The sequence below is a fragment of the Dama dama genome, chromosome 23, assembly GCF_033118175.1.
Source record: "Dama dama isolate Ldn47 chromosome 23, ASM3311817v1, whole genome shotgun sequence".
NCBI classification, from domain to species: domain Eukaryota; kingdom Metazoa; phylum Chordata; class Mammalia; order Artiodactyla; family Cervidae; genus Dama; species Dama dama.
Genome location: NC_083703.1, coordinates 69815850 through 69830982, shown reverse-complemented (window position 1 = coordinate 69830982; position 15133 = coordinate 69815850). Strand labels below are relative to the sequence as shown.

General features: G+C 55.2%; 1 protein-coding gene across 4 annotated transcripts in view; it reads left to right on the top strand.

Annotated features, from left to right (window-relative positions):
• ZHX3 (zinc fingers and homeoboxes 3) overlaps positions 1 to 14543 on the top strand; it is a 111316-nt gene extending 96773 nt beyond the window's left edge. For all 4 annotated transcript variants that reach the window (XM_061127283.1, XM_061127282.1, XM_061127281.1 and 1 more), the window contains 2 exons: positions 3796 to 6771; positions 9018 to 14543. In XM_061127283.1, coding sequence (XP_060983266.1) covers positions 3948 to 6771; positions 9018 to 9028 — 2835 coding nt within the window. In that variant the 5' untranslated portion in view covers positions 3796 to 3947 and the 3' untranslated portion in view covers positions 9029 to 14543. The remainder of the gene's footprint in view (positions 1 to 3795; positions 6772 to 9017) is intronic.
• Positions 14544 to 15133: the final 590 nt, after the last annotated feature.

Genomic DNA, 15133 nt, shown 5'->3' with positions numbered 1-15133 from the left:
AGCCTGGGGGTGATAACAGTTCCTCCTCTGGGGTTTGCTGTGGGAGTGAAATGAGAGGCGCGGATTACGGCACTCCCTACCCATAGTAATCACTCAGGGACCTTTGGCAATTGCTGTCCCCCTCACCCCACCCCCACTCCTGCTGTTTAATCAGCTTCCTTCGTAACAGGTGACCGAGCCACTCGGAACAGTTGGCAGTGTGCCCTCCCGGATCATTGATTTGAAAGAGTTGGGGGGCTACTTTGGGACTGAATTGTGAATGACGTTAGGACCATCTCCTAAAATCAATTCCATTTTTTGTTGTCCCCTGCTTAGCCTTAGTAAATAAAACACAAGGGACAAACCGTAACTGCTTTGCTGGAGCCCAGTCGCCATCACAAAGGTCAGTCTGGCCTGAGTGTTGGGGGCTGGGCTGGGCAGGCGGGCCTCCCGGTGACCATGCTTGCTTCCTGAGCAGCCAGGTCTGCGGTTCTCATCCCTGTGGTTCTCGTCCCTTTCTCGCCTTGACCCTGGTATCCACAGCCACCGCTTTCACCTTCCCTAGGGCAGAAGAGGATCGTGAAGAAGAGGAAGGCAGGTCAGGAAGTACCATAAATCAGTGAGGCCACCTGTACTGGATCCTGAGATGTGACAGTGATGGCCGCCTTCTACAGAACTGAGGGCTGTAACTTGCTATCCTCCACTTTCTTGGATTTTTGAAGTATATCTTGGGTTTTTGAAGTCCTTTCAGTGGTTTTTATCGTATTCACAGTCTTATGCATCACCCCAAATAGAAACCTCATCTCCGTTAGCCGTCAGTCAGTCCCCATTTTCCCTTCTCCCCTCTGCCCTTGGCAAACACTGATACCTTCTGTCACTATGGAGGTACCTATTCTGAGTGTTTTACACAGAGGCAGTCATGTGATACATGGCATCGTGTGTCTGCCTTCCTGATGTTTCTATCCATGCTGTAGCCCACGTCAGTACTTCATGCTTTCTTATGACTGAACAATAGTGCATCACATGGACAAAGCCCGTTGTCTTTATTCATTCACCTGTTGATGGCCATTGAGGTTGCTTCTGCTTCAGGGCTGCTATTATGAATATTTGTGTGGACATATTTTCATTTCTATCTGGTATTCACCAAGGAGTGGAATTATTGGGCCCTATGGTGATTCTGTATTTAACTTTCTGAGAAACTGCCCAACTGTTCTCAAGTGCAGCAAAGGCTGTACCGTTTTACCTTCCAGCCAGTGATGCTGGAGGGTTCTAGTCTCCCCACATCCTCACCTGTAGTGTTATCATCTGTCCTTGTGATCATAGCCATCCTGGTGGGAGTAAGTTGGCATCTCATTGTATGAGGTTTTGATTTGTATCTCCCTAATGACTAATGATGTCGAGCACTTTAAAAAAAAAATTATTTACTTTTGGCTGTGCCGGGTTTTCGTTGCTGCAGGGGCTTTCTCTTGTTGCAGCGAGCGGGGGGCTGCTCTCCCGTGCGGCGCACGGGCTTCTCATTGAGGTGGCTTCTCTTGTTGCGGAGCATGGGCTCTAGGGTGTGGGCTTCAGTAGTTGCCACACGTGGGCTCAGCAGTTTCAGCTTCCAGGCTGTAGAGCATGGGATCAGCACTTGTGCTACACAAGCTTAGTTGCCCCTCGGCGTGTGGGATCTTCCCAGAGCAGGGATCAAAACTGTGTCTCCTGCATCGGCAGGCGGATTCTTTACCACTGAGCCACCAGAGAAGCCCAAGCACTTTTAAAATATGCTTATTGGTCATTTGTAGGCCTGATTTGGAGAAATGTCTATTCAAATTCTTTACCTATTTCTTAATTGGATTTTTGTCTTTTTATTATTCAGTTATAAGCCCTTTTATCTGATACGATTTGCAAATATTTTCTCTCATTCCGTGGCTTGTCTTTTTCACTTTGTTGATGACAACCTTTAAGGCACAGAAGGTTTTTTTAATTTTGATGAAGTCAGTTTTTTCTTATGTCACTGGCACATTCATATATTCTTTTTGATATCTTCAGTGACTTATCTGAAAATCTGATTTGCCTGCTGAAAACATAACTGTATTATACTTAGTTTTCCTGATTTGGAATTTAATCAGGTGGTAAAGCACCTGATTTAAAATGTTTGCTGGTACTATATAGAGGAGCTTAGAAATGCTGATACTGGTAAATTACCCATTGATCTGGTAAATTACCCATTTCTGTGTGCTCAGCCTCAGGAAATGATTTGATAGAAGAAACACATCCTACATGTCCAGAGGTCATTTCGTTGTCAAACCGTGAGAGGGGGACACTGAGGCCTATGCATAGCAGAGGAGGCTGGACTCTGTAGGGGTGCATTATTAGGTGCTATTGAATATTATAATTATGAAGCTTATTTAATGACACTGTTTATGATGAAATGTTTAAAAAAAACACGTGTGTGCCCATTAATGATTAAAAATGTGTACAAAATATTTGCAGTAGATGGAAAACTATAGGTGGTTTTCTTAAATTTTACTTAATATTGGTATTTTATTTTTACTATTAAAAATTAAGTTTAAAAAATGCGTAACATTTCAATGGAGGAAATGGTGACAAGTGGGTGAACTGGGTGTATGTTTATCCTTATCTCACACCAACTGTTTTTTTACTAGCAAATATTTTTTTATCATCATGATCACCAGGTCTTAAAAAAAAATAGTTTGCTATGTTTATTTATTAAGAATTTACATGGAGATATTTTACCTTTTTTTTACATTTTTATATCAAATCTAAACACTGATGATAATATGATTCTGGTATTAGAATAACCATTATTTTAGTCATTATCAGCATTGTAATTTGCTAAAAGAAAGGTAATGATGATTGTGGTGGTACGTTAATATCAATAATAGACATCACAGAAAATTTTCTCCTGGCATCTCATGAAAGAATTAGTAGTACTTTACATATAAATAAATCATCTCAGCTTTTGAAATAAATTTCAAATGGATCAAAGCTTTCAGGGGGGTTGGGTTTTTTTTTTTTTTTTAAGAAACAATAAAGGCACCAGAAGAAATAAAAAGCAAGCCCAATACAAGGTCACGGGTCGCACACACACCCAAGGTGAAGCCACTCAGGGCCGCTGCCCCAGGGAGAGAGGTACAGTCACAGGGCCACAAACCGCGTCTGTGGACCGTCTGACCCTCCGAGCTTGGGCTTTACCTGAGCACCAGGAGTCCGGGGTACAGCCAGTAACTCTGAGGTGGTCCCTCTCCCGCAGCCTGGAGCCGGGGTGACAGGGCAGGGCAGGTCGGTCCCCAGAGCTTGGCCCCGGGCAGCCGCGCCCTCTCCCTGGGACACGCACTGCCACGACGCGGCCTCTGGGCTTGGCGCTGGAGAGGCAGAGGCGGCGTCCTGCGCTCGTGTGTGGGAAGGCTATGAAAAGAAAACCCTTGTTGGCCCAAACATTTAAACAAGAATTACACTAGGATCTTTTGTTCTTGCTCTGACATGGCCAGAATTCACTTGGAGGTCCAGAAGAGGATTATTTTTGTTGTTGTCGTTTTTGAGTCTGAGTTATTTTATGCGTGCAAACAGAGGGAAACACAGAACAGAAGCGTATGGCTGAAGCCTGCCCCTGGTGTCAGGGTGAACCACATCGCTCTTCCGGGCGCTGTTTTGTGCTTGAGGGGCTCCCAACTGGAACGTTCCATCCAAGGTGCTGTTGCCTTCCTCGGGAGAAGGCCCGGGTGACCGGAGGCAAGTAGCAGAATGTGTCTGGGAATCGGGGATACACACACACAGCTCCGGAGAGCCTCACCTCTCTTTTTTCCTCCCCAGGTTTAACAGGGAAAACCTGCTTTCTGCCAACCACTGAAGAAGCAGCCCTCGGAAGCTGTTCCTTTGGGCCTCATGGAGCAGCTGGAAGCCGTGCTGTGAGACCCCCGGCAGGAGGAGCTGTCACCCACTCATCACTCAGCACGACGGTCGTCATGGCCAGCAAGAGGAAGTCCACCACCCCGTGCATGATCCCCGTGAAGACTGTGGTGCTGCCTGGCTCCAGCGCCGAGGCTCCACCTGCTGAGCCCGGGCCCGAGGGGCACCCCCAGGAGCCGCCCCCAGAAGTGCCCGCCACCAGCACCGAGGCCACCCAGAGCGCCAGTGGTCCTGACGTCCCCTCGCTGGCCAACGGGCACCGGAGCACCTTGGATGGCTACGCGTTTGCCTGTAAATACTGTGACTTCAGATCCCAGGACATAACCCAGTTTGTGGGACATCTGAGCTCAGAGCACACAGACTTTAACAAAGACCCAAGCTTTGTATGCACTGAATGCAGCTTTCTGGCAAAAACTCCCGAGGGGCTTTCTCTGCACAATGCCAAGTGTCACTCGGGGGAAGCCAGCTTTGTGTGGAACGTGGCCAAGCCAGACAATCACGTGGTCGTGGAGCAGAGTGTCCCTGAGGGCGCCAGCCCTCCCGACCCGTCGGGGGAGCCAAACGTGGAGGGGATGGATGGACAGGCAGAAATCATCATCACCAAGACTCCAATCATGAAGATAATGAAAGGCAAAGCCGAGGCCAAAAAGATCCACACGCTCAAGGAGAACGTGCCCAACCAGCCCACCGGGGAGGCCTTACCAAACCCTCCAGCTGGGGACACAGAGGTAAAAGAGGGGGACCATGCCTTTGTCAACGGGGTGGCCCCCGCCAGCCAGGCCTCAACCAACCCCACAAAGCCCCCCCACTCGGCCAACGGGCCCCTGCTGGGTACGGTGCCGGTGCTGCCTGCGGGCATCGCCCAGCTCCTCTCCCTGCAGCAGCCGCCCCCACAGGCCCAGCAGCCCCTGCCCACCGCCAGGTCCCTCCCCAAAGTGATGATCCCGCTGAGCAGCATTCCCACCTACAATGCGGCCATGGACTCCAACAGCTTTCTGAAGAACTCCTTCCACAAGTTCCCCTACCCGACCAAAGCCGAGCTCTGCTATTTGACTGTGGTCACCAAGTACCCGGAGGAACAGCTCAAGATCTGGTTCACTGCCCAGAGGCTGAAGCAGGGCATCAGCTGGTCCCCGGAGGAGATTGAGGACGCCCGGAAAAAGATGTTCAACACCGTCATCCAGTCGGTGCCCCAGCCCACCATCACAGTCCTCAACACGCCCCTGGTTGCCAGCAGCGGCAGCGTCCAGCACCTCATCCAGGCCGCTCTGCCTGGGCACGTGGTGGGGCAGCCGGAGGGTGCGGCGGGGGGACTTCTGGTCACTCAGCCTCTGATGGCCAACGGGCTGCAGGCCCCCAGCTCCTCTCTCCCCCTGGCAGTTACCTCTGTCCCCAAGCCGCCCGCTGTCGCGCCCATTAACACCGTGTGTTCAAATACGACGTCGGCCGTGAAGGTGGTGAATGCCGCCCAGTCCCTCCTCACGGCCTGCCCCAGCATCACCTCCCAAGCCTTCCTCGATGCCAGCATCTACAAAAACAAGAAGTCTCATGAACAGCTGTCAGCTCTGAAAGGGAGCTTCTGTCGGAACCAGTTCCCAGGGCAGAGCGAAGTGGAGCATCTGACCAAAGTGACGGGTCTCAGCACCCGGGAGGTGCGCAAGTGGTTCAGCGACCGCAGGTACCACTGCCGGAACCTCAAGGGCTCCAGGGCCGGGCTGCCTGGAGAGCACAGCGCCCTGCTCGTCGACCCTGTGCCCGAGGCGCCCTTCTCCCCGTCATGCAAGGCCCCCGAGGTGACCTGCCTCCCCACGGCGGCCACCCTGGCCACCCCCTCTTCTGCCAAGCGACAGTCCTGGCACCAGACCCCCGACTTCACACCAACCAAATACAAGGAGCGGGCCCCCGAGCAGCTCAGAGCCCTGGAGAGCAGTTTTGCACAAAACCCCCTTCCCCTGGATGAGGAGCTGGACCGCCTGAGGACCGAGACCAAAATGACCCGCAGGGAGATTGACGGCTGGTTTTCAGAGAGACGGAAAAAAGTGAGTGCCGAGGAGGCCAAGAAGGCCGAGGAGGGGGCTTCTCCAGGGGAGGAGGAGGCCGCTGAGGACGAGGGGGAGGAGGGCTTGGCCGGGGAAAACGGCTCCCCAGAAGCGCCCGGCGGCCACATGCTGGCCGAACGCAAAGTCAGCCCCATCAAAATCAACCTCAAGAACCTGCGGGTGACAGAGGCCAACGGCAGGGGCGAGCTCGTGGGGCTGGGCGCCTGCGAGCCTGAGGACGAGGCACCCGGCAAGCCGGTGGAGCAGCCGCCGGGCAAGGCAGGCTACAAGAAGACGGCCCAGCAGCGGCACCTGCTGCGGCAGCTCTTCGTGCAGACGCAGTGGCCCAGCACGCAGGACTACGACTCCATCATGGCGCAGACGGGCCTGCCGCGGCCCGAGGTGGTGCGCTGGTTTGGGGACAGCCGGTACGCCCTGAAGAACGGCCAGCTCAAGTGGTACGAAGACTACAAGAGGGGCAACTTCCCTCCCGGGCTGCTAGTCATCGCGCCCGGCAGCCGGGAGCTGCTGCAGGACTACTACTCGACTCACAAGATGCTGAACGAGCAGGACCTGCAGAGCCTCTGCGACAAGACCCAGATGAGCGCCCAGCAGGTCAAGCAGTGGTTTGCCGAGAAGATGGGCGAGGAGACCCGGGCTGTGGCCGACGCGGGCAGCGAGGGCCAGGGCCCCTACGCCGGCGGCCCTGCAGCCCTTCACAGAGGGCTGGGTGACGTCTATGTGGAGGTGTCGGAAAACAGCGAGTCATGGGAGCCCAGCGCCCCGGAGGCCAGCGCAGAGCCCTTTGACACGCAGAGTCCCCAGGCCGGACCTCAGCTGGGTAAGGAGCCCCCCAGGACTGGGCCGTCCTCTGAGGGTGCCGGGGCACTGGGCAGGGGCGACTGAGTCTAGGGCTGGGGCAGCTGCTATTTCTCAGGCCATCTGGCAGTAGGACCACCTTGTCCGGCTGCTTCCGGGGGCACCGGGAAGCAGAAGCCATTCGAACATCTGTGATGAAGGGTTGACCATTGGGTCTGTTTCATTTTGTGTTTGTTAAACGTGCGCAGGGAAAGGAAGGAGCACAGTGAATCCAGCAGCGAATCCACACTTCTCTAATCATTTCTCAGCCAAAGGAGAGTAAGTCAGAACATCACCTGAGCCAGACAAGCCAGCAGGCAGGAGACAGAATAGGCCTGCCTATTCCTGATGAGGAAATTCAACCCAAATTGGGGAACAAAAGCAGAGGGAGCCTTTCACTGATCTTAGATACACAAAGTGCTTTTATAAAAAAAAAAAAGGGTGAAAAATCCTGTACCTTGCATTTCTGTACTTCTTTCTGAAGTAGAGGACATGGAGACTGCGCTTCCGTCTTAGATATACAGAATCCAAAGCTTGAATTTGTTTCTCAGTTTCTCTGGATCAGGACACTAGTACTTGAAAGAAAGCTTTAGAAGGCTATTTACTGAAGACAGTTAGGCGCCTCAGACACGTCACGTTATCTGGTGTTGGTTTTCTCAGGTGTTGACCCCTGGGTTCCTGGCCTCTCCGTTCCCTCCCCACCCTCCTCACGGGTGGCCTTGTCACAGGCTGGCCAGGAGCAAGGTGTTGTTCAGTCGCTCAGTTGTGTCCGTCTCTTTGTGACCCCATGGACTGTAGCACCCCAGGCTTCCCTGTCCTTCACCATCTCCCGGAGTTTGCTCAAACTTGTGTCCATGGAGTCAGTGACGCCATCCAACCATCTCATCCTCTGTCGTCCCCTTCTCCTACTGCCTTCAGTCTTTCCCAGCATCAGGGTCTTTCCAATGAGTTACCTCTTTGCATGAGGTGGCCAAAGTATTGGAGCTTCAGCCCTACCAGTGAATATTCAGGGTTGACTTCCTTTGGGATTGACTGGTTTGATCTCCTTGCTGTCCAAGGGACTCTCAAGAATCTTCCCCAGCACAATTGGAAAGCATCAGTTCTTCAGTGCTCAGCCTTCTTTATGGTCCAACTCTCACATCCCTTTATGGGAGGCTGTGGAAACCAAGGAAGTATCTGAATTCTCAGCTTCTGTAATTTGTGGACTCTCAGAAGTTGGTTCCAGGCCTGGGATTTTTTGGACATGACCTTGTTTCCTCCAGGCCCCTATGAGTCAGTGGGGTCCCCCCGGAGGGTGTCATGGGCACCAGGGAGCAGGTGTGGGCCCACACGCCTGGGTGCCTCAGGCACCTTCTCCAGCACCAGGCCTGCCCACCCCTGGCTTTGGCTCTGCCAACAAAATGGCAGACTGCTGGAACAAGAACTCACTAATTTATTTAGGTTTGTTTTTTTTTTTAATTGCAATTCTCCTGAATTATATATTCTTATGGCTGGAAATAGCGTGGTAGTTGTTGCACAATTGTGAAATGCGCTCCATGCCACCTAACTGTACACTTAAAAATGGGATGTGTATTTGACCACAATTAAAAATGCTCACCCGGATTTGGGATAAATGGGTTTGAATCACCAGCCCTGGCTCCCCTCAGCTGGTAACTTCAGCTGTGAGTGAAGAGCTGGTGTCCTGAGTGGGACAGAACAGGGGTGGCCAGGCTGGCCGTGCCTTTGTAGCATCGTCCTCTTCTGGCCGAGACAGGTACCCAGGGGGACAGGGAGGGCTGGTCCCTATCTGGTTCCTCACCGCTTTCTGAGCCAGCCTCAACACTGCCCCCCAACGACCAAGCATCCTGGGTGAGGGGGTCTCTGCCTAGCCGCCCCCTGCCCCACAACAGATGAAGGCATCTGTGGGACACATCTGGCAGCAGACCTGCCGAGTGAGCCCCATGTATTCTGAGGCTCCGGATGGGGCGGTGGCGCGTGGCGCGGGTTTACGGCCCAGAGGTCAGGCTCCCAGCCCGGCCTCAGGCCTAGGTTTGCTGAGGGGAGGCTCCAGGCCCTGCTAGGTGCAGCCAGCATCCCGTCCTCTGCCCCCACGACCTTCCCCACCTTCCCTTGGGCTGGAGGGCAGGGAGGCTGGTGGGAAGGCAAGCTCCTGGATGAAGTCCCCGGCATGGAAGGGCGGGCTGTCCTGATGATGTGCGTGGAGGTGACGGGCCTGTGTTTTCTCCTCAGAAACAGACTGAAGAGGAACTGATGGCTGTGAAGGACCGGCCAGCCTTGGGAGGCTGCCGCCGCTTGGAAGGGCCCAGTCCCTCTCTGCTGCCACAGGCCGAGGCCACACCAGCCCCCAGCCCGCACAGGCCTCCACGCGGCCAAGCCCGCCACCGCCCACGAGCAGGGAGACGCGTCTGCCAGTTCTGCCCACAATGTAGGACCTCTCCTTTGCCTTCCAGTGAATAAATAGTTCAGGTTTCATATTCATAGACACAGAATCAAGTTTTTAACATATAAATCTGCCTATACACGTTTAATAAAATGTCAGATTGCAGAAACTTTTATTACATAGAAACTCTGGTTAGCAGTCCATGGTCTTTTACATCATCTCTGGAAATGCCCTGTGTCTGTTCTCTGAAGATTGCTGGGCCATGCATGCCTACACCTTCCACGGTCGGGCTGGGGTCACCACACCTGCAACCGCGGGCCTCCTTTGCGGTACTGGAGGAAGGCAGCGCCTTTGAAGAGACCTTGGCCCCTTCAGCAGTGACTGGTAAACCACACAGCGGGCTCGCCTTGCCTCCTGGGACGATCACTGCGGAACCCGTGTTCCCGGCGGTTTAAAAAACAGAGTGGTATGTGGTTAGTGTCTGATGCTCACTCTCGTAAGCTGTTACAGCAGTTCTCCTTTTTCATAGAGTTTGAATCATGGACCATAACTCTTCAGTGATGAGATCGACTAAAGAAACACCTGTCAAGCCTAATGTCCTGACCTACGTGCCGCTTTTCTTTTTTTCAGTCTAGACATGTTTAGAGAGGAAAACTGACAAGAGAAACAGGGATGGGAGATGGGAGTGAAGGCCACAACTGCTGGGGGCTTCCACAGCCCTCTGTCAACACACTTCACAGCTGCCTCCAATTTGGGAAGGAAGACCCAGGCTCAAACTGTCAGAGCAAGAACTGACGGGGCTCAGGGGCCTCTCGGAACTGTCAGAGCCAGGGTGGTCCTCAGCAAAGACCTGCGTGTGGGGTTCCCGACAAAGTCCAAGTCCTCCTGGCCCCACACCTGGGGCCTGGCTGGCATGGTGGACATTGCTGGACAGGTCCTTGTGAGAAGGTTTTTAAAGTTCTGTATTTATATCCCCAAACTTGGAAACACGATCTCTGTGTTAGCTGAAGCATCATATCTGCTTTTTTAATTGAGAAAAATCACAGGAACGGGGGCCTTGGTAACACTGGGAAACTTGCTTACAAAGCTGTGCGCAGCAGTAAAGCCCCGTCTCCCCAAGACCGGCCCTGCGAGCAGCAGGTAAAGAGTGAAGCTCCCAGGAACCCCCTGCTGCCCAGAACACCTGGGCGCTCCTCCTGGGCCTGGGCCGGTGGGCAGCATCAGGAGACCCAGAGGGAGGGCAGGGGCTGTGGTGAGAAGCATTAGGGGTGGGGTAGCCACGGCCCTCCTCCCCACCCGCCCCGCAGAACCAGACCAGGCGGCACCGCGCAGGCCTGGCTCCCAGCGTGGAGGTGGCGGCTGCCCCTCCTGCCTCCGGGGAGGCCTTTCTGAGGAAACCAAAAGCCCCGGAGCCACTGTTCCTCCCACGTCTTTTCCCGCTCGCCCGGTCCCGTGAGGGACCGCCTCCCCATTGTCTCGAACAGGCGCCATGTGAGCACTTGGCACGCTCTGCAGCCTGCTTTTGTCTCCTTTCCATGTTGGGTGTGAAGCTCCTTAGCCCCAGAGCCTCTCTGGAGAGCTGCCAACAATGGCGAGTGGTTGCCTCCTTTCAGAGAACAGACGCCTGCAGCGTTTCCCGTAGTGTTTATGCACATGCAGATTAATTTTTATATATCCATATGCAGTAGATACTCAGTTGATGCTTTACTGGTGACGTGTACCCCTGACGTGTACACTCGAGAACGTGGTGGCACGCGGGAGCTGGGGGTGGGGCTCGGCCGCAGGGCGAAGCTGCCTCCGATGGCGTCACTCCCAGAGCCCTGCGGGCCCCAGCCGAGGGCTGTCTCTTCAGAGAGGGTTTTCTTGTGTGTGTTTTTTTTTTTTGTATTCACATGTCATTTACAACCCAAACAGCAAAGCAGAGAAAACAAATTACAAGGTGGACAAATTCATGCAGGACACAGTGACCCCGCGGGCCTCAGCACCAGCTGGTCCTTAAAAGGTGGGCAAGTCACAGTGCTGCCTGTGGGCAGCTCTTCTCACAGACACTGGTCCTGCCCGACAGCCAGGACATGCCCTGCCCCCTGCAAATGGCGAGACCACCCAGGCTGGCCAGACCCTCCTTCCTGTGCTCTTGGATCTGAGTGACTTAGGGGGGCTCGGGCTGCATGCTTGAAGGAGACAGATGTGGTTGGGTCATTGAATGGGTGTCTAAAGATACCCAGGGCCATGGGGGCAAAAGCAGGAACACAGCCAATGGGGCAGAGACTCACCCGTGGCAGCCAGAGCCGGGATGCAGTGGGAGGACCCTGTGGCCAGGCGGGTCACTGCGGGTCTGCACCCCAGCTGAGGGTTAGACTGTGATGTCGCCTCTGGTAGCAGGCAGTCTGTGGGCTGCAAAGTTGAGGGAAGTAGGGTGGGGCTAATTTCTCCTGAAGAAAAAGCCTGTTTTTGTAAGGTGACTAATCTCTCCCCTCCTCTGTACGTACTTGACTCGTCAGAGATGGTGAACCATGTCAGTGTTTGTTGTTGCCTGTCTGTACATGTTTGGTTTATTGTATTTTTTACACGGGGTTGTGATCCAGTTTGAATAGGTGAGACCAGATCACCATTCTGATACAGGAAACCTGAATTTATGCTACATATACTTTCATACTTTGATTACGTATTTTAATTCTTGACTATTGAGGAGCTTTTTGATTTGGAAAGTGGGCTCTCTCTGTCGGGAGCCCTGGGGTCCTGAAGTGGAAAGCTAGGCTGGGGGACTCGCGGCACCTGGGGAGGGTGGCCCTGTGTGACTCAAGCTCCTTTCAAGGCTGAGTGCCCACCCCTGCTGTCGGGAGCACGGGTGGGAGGTGGGCGAGGGTAGGTGGCACCTGTAGGCACTCACGGGCCCGGGAGGCCTTCCCACCTGAAGTCCCGAGTGTTCTCCGGGCCGAGACGCAGAGGCCGTGGGCTCTGTCCGGCTCGGTCTGCGGTCCCCTGGCAGGGCCTGTGTCCCCTCCGTGTGCCAGGCTGCCTGCTGCAGAGGCATAGCATCGGCCGTTCTGTGCACATCTCTGCTGACAGCTCCCTGCTCCTGCTGCCTCTTACCTTCCTGTCGTCTTCTCGGACCAAAATCCTCCAGCTGGAGTGGCTTTGTCCATTCAAAGATTGCAGCCCAAGTGGATAAAGGCACTTTGCAAGAGAGAAGAGCCAGCCAAATAAAAAATCATAAAACCTGGAGTTTTGGCTCCTCCTAAAGCTCCTTCCCCCCTTTTCTATGCTTACACTCTCCCGGGGGCGGGGTGCTGGTCTGACTCACCTTCTGAGAAAAGGCCTCTGGACGCGAAGAGCTTGGCACGGGCAGCCCTTGCAGGCCGAAGTCAGCAGCTGCCCTGGTCAGGAGAGTCACGGGCTGTGTCCTCTTCTCAGCCACTAGTCCCCCCTCCAGTCCTCCTGCACCCGCTGCCTTCTCTCCTTTCCCTGGAGCACAGACCCTCCCCGCCTGCCCACCCAGGCCTGGGGGCTGGAGGGCATCTGCGTGCACAGAAGCGCCAACACCAGAAAACGTGGGGCGAGTGGGGCCCCCTCTCTCAACAGTCCCCTCCCCGAGCAGGGCTTCACTCTGGGGTCCCCACCGTGCTGTGTCCCGGCTCCATTCATAACAGCCGGGCCAGGTGACACGGGCTGGGTGGCTGCAGGCAACCTCGCAACAGATGGAACGGATGCAGAGTGGAGGGGGAAGTGGTGATCTGGAGTGCGGAGCCTGCGCCCGGCCCTAGGTCTAGGTGAACCCGCAGGCCTCGGCTGCGGTTCGTTTCTGCTGGAATCTGTGTTCTCAGCTCTGGTCGCACTTGGGGGCAGGAGGTGAGGGTGGACGCAGCTCCCCCTCAGGGCTGACCCGGCCTCTGGGTGGGAGGAGCAGCAGGCGGAGCGCTTGCCTGGAGAGCATGGGCCGCCTGCTCTTTGGTTCTTCAGTTGAAGAACCTGTGACTGGCGTGCAAACCTGGCCGCCTCTGCACGGAGGCCCTGGCCTGCACCTGGAGCCCGACAGTGGGAGCGCGCGTGGGGCAGAGAGCAGAGCGGGTGGGCGCCAGGCGCCGCGGCTGTGCGGATGAGGGTGGGGCTGGCTCCCACTCCTCCATGTGCTGAAGTCCCACTGGGTTTGCAGGACGCGAGGAGTCGGGGCAGTTCCTGCCCTGCTGTCCTCGGCCCCCGCTTTCACAGTCCAAGCCCCTCTGGCTGTGTCTCCTACTGTCCTTTCGGGGCAGGCAGGGACCTGCGGGGAGTCTGGGCATTTACCTGGAGAGCGCATCTTCCTCCAGGAGTCCAGCTCTGCCCCCTGGGGGGGTGAGGCCCGTCTCTCAGCTGCGGCTAATTTACAACGTCTGTTCCTCCCCTTGGTGAGGGGACGGTCTGAAGGCCCCCATCTGGCTGGAGCGGGAGGTGGACCGTCCAGGAGTCACGGAGGACAGGAAGCTGCAGGCCCACGGTCCGTTCCTTCCCGGTCAGGACTCTGAGGGCGCCTGCTCGTCCTGCGATTCATGTTCGGGGATACCGTCACTCACCCTGGGTCCTGCCCCGCCAGGCCTCCCGGCCGGGTCGCTGCCCATGGCCTAGAGAGCCGGTGGCCCCTTGGGTGGATACGGCCTGGTCGCAGGCCGCAGGGTGATGCTGAGGGGAGAGGGGGTCGCCCCCACTCCCCAGCATCGCTTCGTGCAGTGTCCGGGGGCCGGGCTCTGCCATCGTTGCTGTTGGGGAGCGGCCCCCCACCCCCGTCTGCGCGGTTGACTGAAAGTGTACTGAGCACAGTCTCTGCGCCAGGCCGGAGGTTGCCAGAGGCGGGCAGGTTCCGTCTGCCTCCCTGGTGGCTGGTCTTCAGCACAGACCTTTTGTTCTCCAAGGGCGGGCGAGGGTGACTGCGGGAGGAAGGCGGGAGGGCAGGGGCAGCTGGCTGGAGGAGTGCTTCCTGCCCGGAGCCACCGAAGAAGCCATCGTCTTGGTGCTAAGAGGCCACTTCCCGTTCTGTCTGTCCGGGGGCCACCTCCTCCGGCGAGGGAGGTACAGGCACACGCGGGCTGTCACCAGGCGTGGTGGAAGCAGAGTCCTCACCCCAGGAAGGTGCTTTTAACAGAAAGTTGGAACTTGCCTTTGGACGGTGGCTGTGCCGGGCCAGGAGGAGGGGGCTGCCCTCTGGGCTGAGTCTCCAGGCCTCACGAGGTCCCCTGTGGGGATGCTGCTATTTCTAAGATGCAAATTGCACATTTCCTAGATTTTGTATCTGTGGATTTGGATAAGGGAGGGGAACAGGGCCAAACTGCTTGTACAATTTGAAATGGGCCGAAATGGTACTTTAAATCTTTTAATTGCTCCTAAATAAAAATGTAAATACATTTCTCACCTGCGGACTGTTTTGTGGGGGAATCAGGAAAAAAGCCGAGAACACTGACATCTTTGGACTTCTGCGGTCGAGACCGGCAACTCGGAGGGATGAGCAGGGCGGTTTCCCTCAGGCGCTCCGGGTAAATTCCAGCTCGCTGTGTCCAGCCGGCTGGGTCACTAGATAAAGGACTGCAGCAGTCGAGGACTGATGCTAAACAGAGGGAAACTAAGTCAAACCTAGAGCTGTCAGGCATCCAGTGAGGACACTTTTCCTGGGAGGAAAATACTGAGAAGCTTGTCATTTGCTAAGGAGAGGTTGGCAAATATGCCTAAGGCCCCAGGGCCTTGAAGGAATAGGATTAAAGCCCAACTTCTAATGTTCATAGTGATTGAATCTCATGGGGGGATCCTAAGGGTCTGTGCCAAAAGGAAAAAGGGACCCTTGAAAAAGCCCCAGGGGCAGAGAGATAGTAAGGAGGGACACCAGGTGGACCCCAGGCCCTGGTCCTGACCTGGCTCTTCCGGAGGTGACCTATGTCTTAGGGAAGGAACTTTGTGTGGAATCTAAAAAAAGCAAGTCTTTGGGAGGAAGACCAGCTGA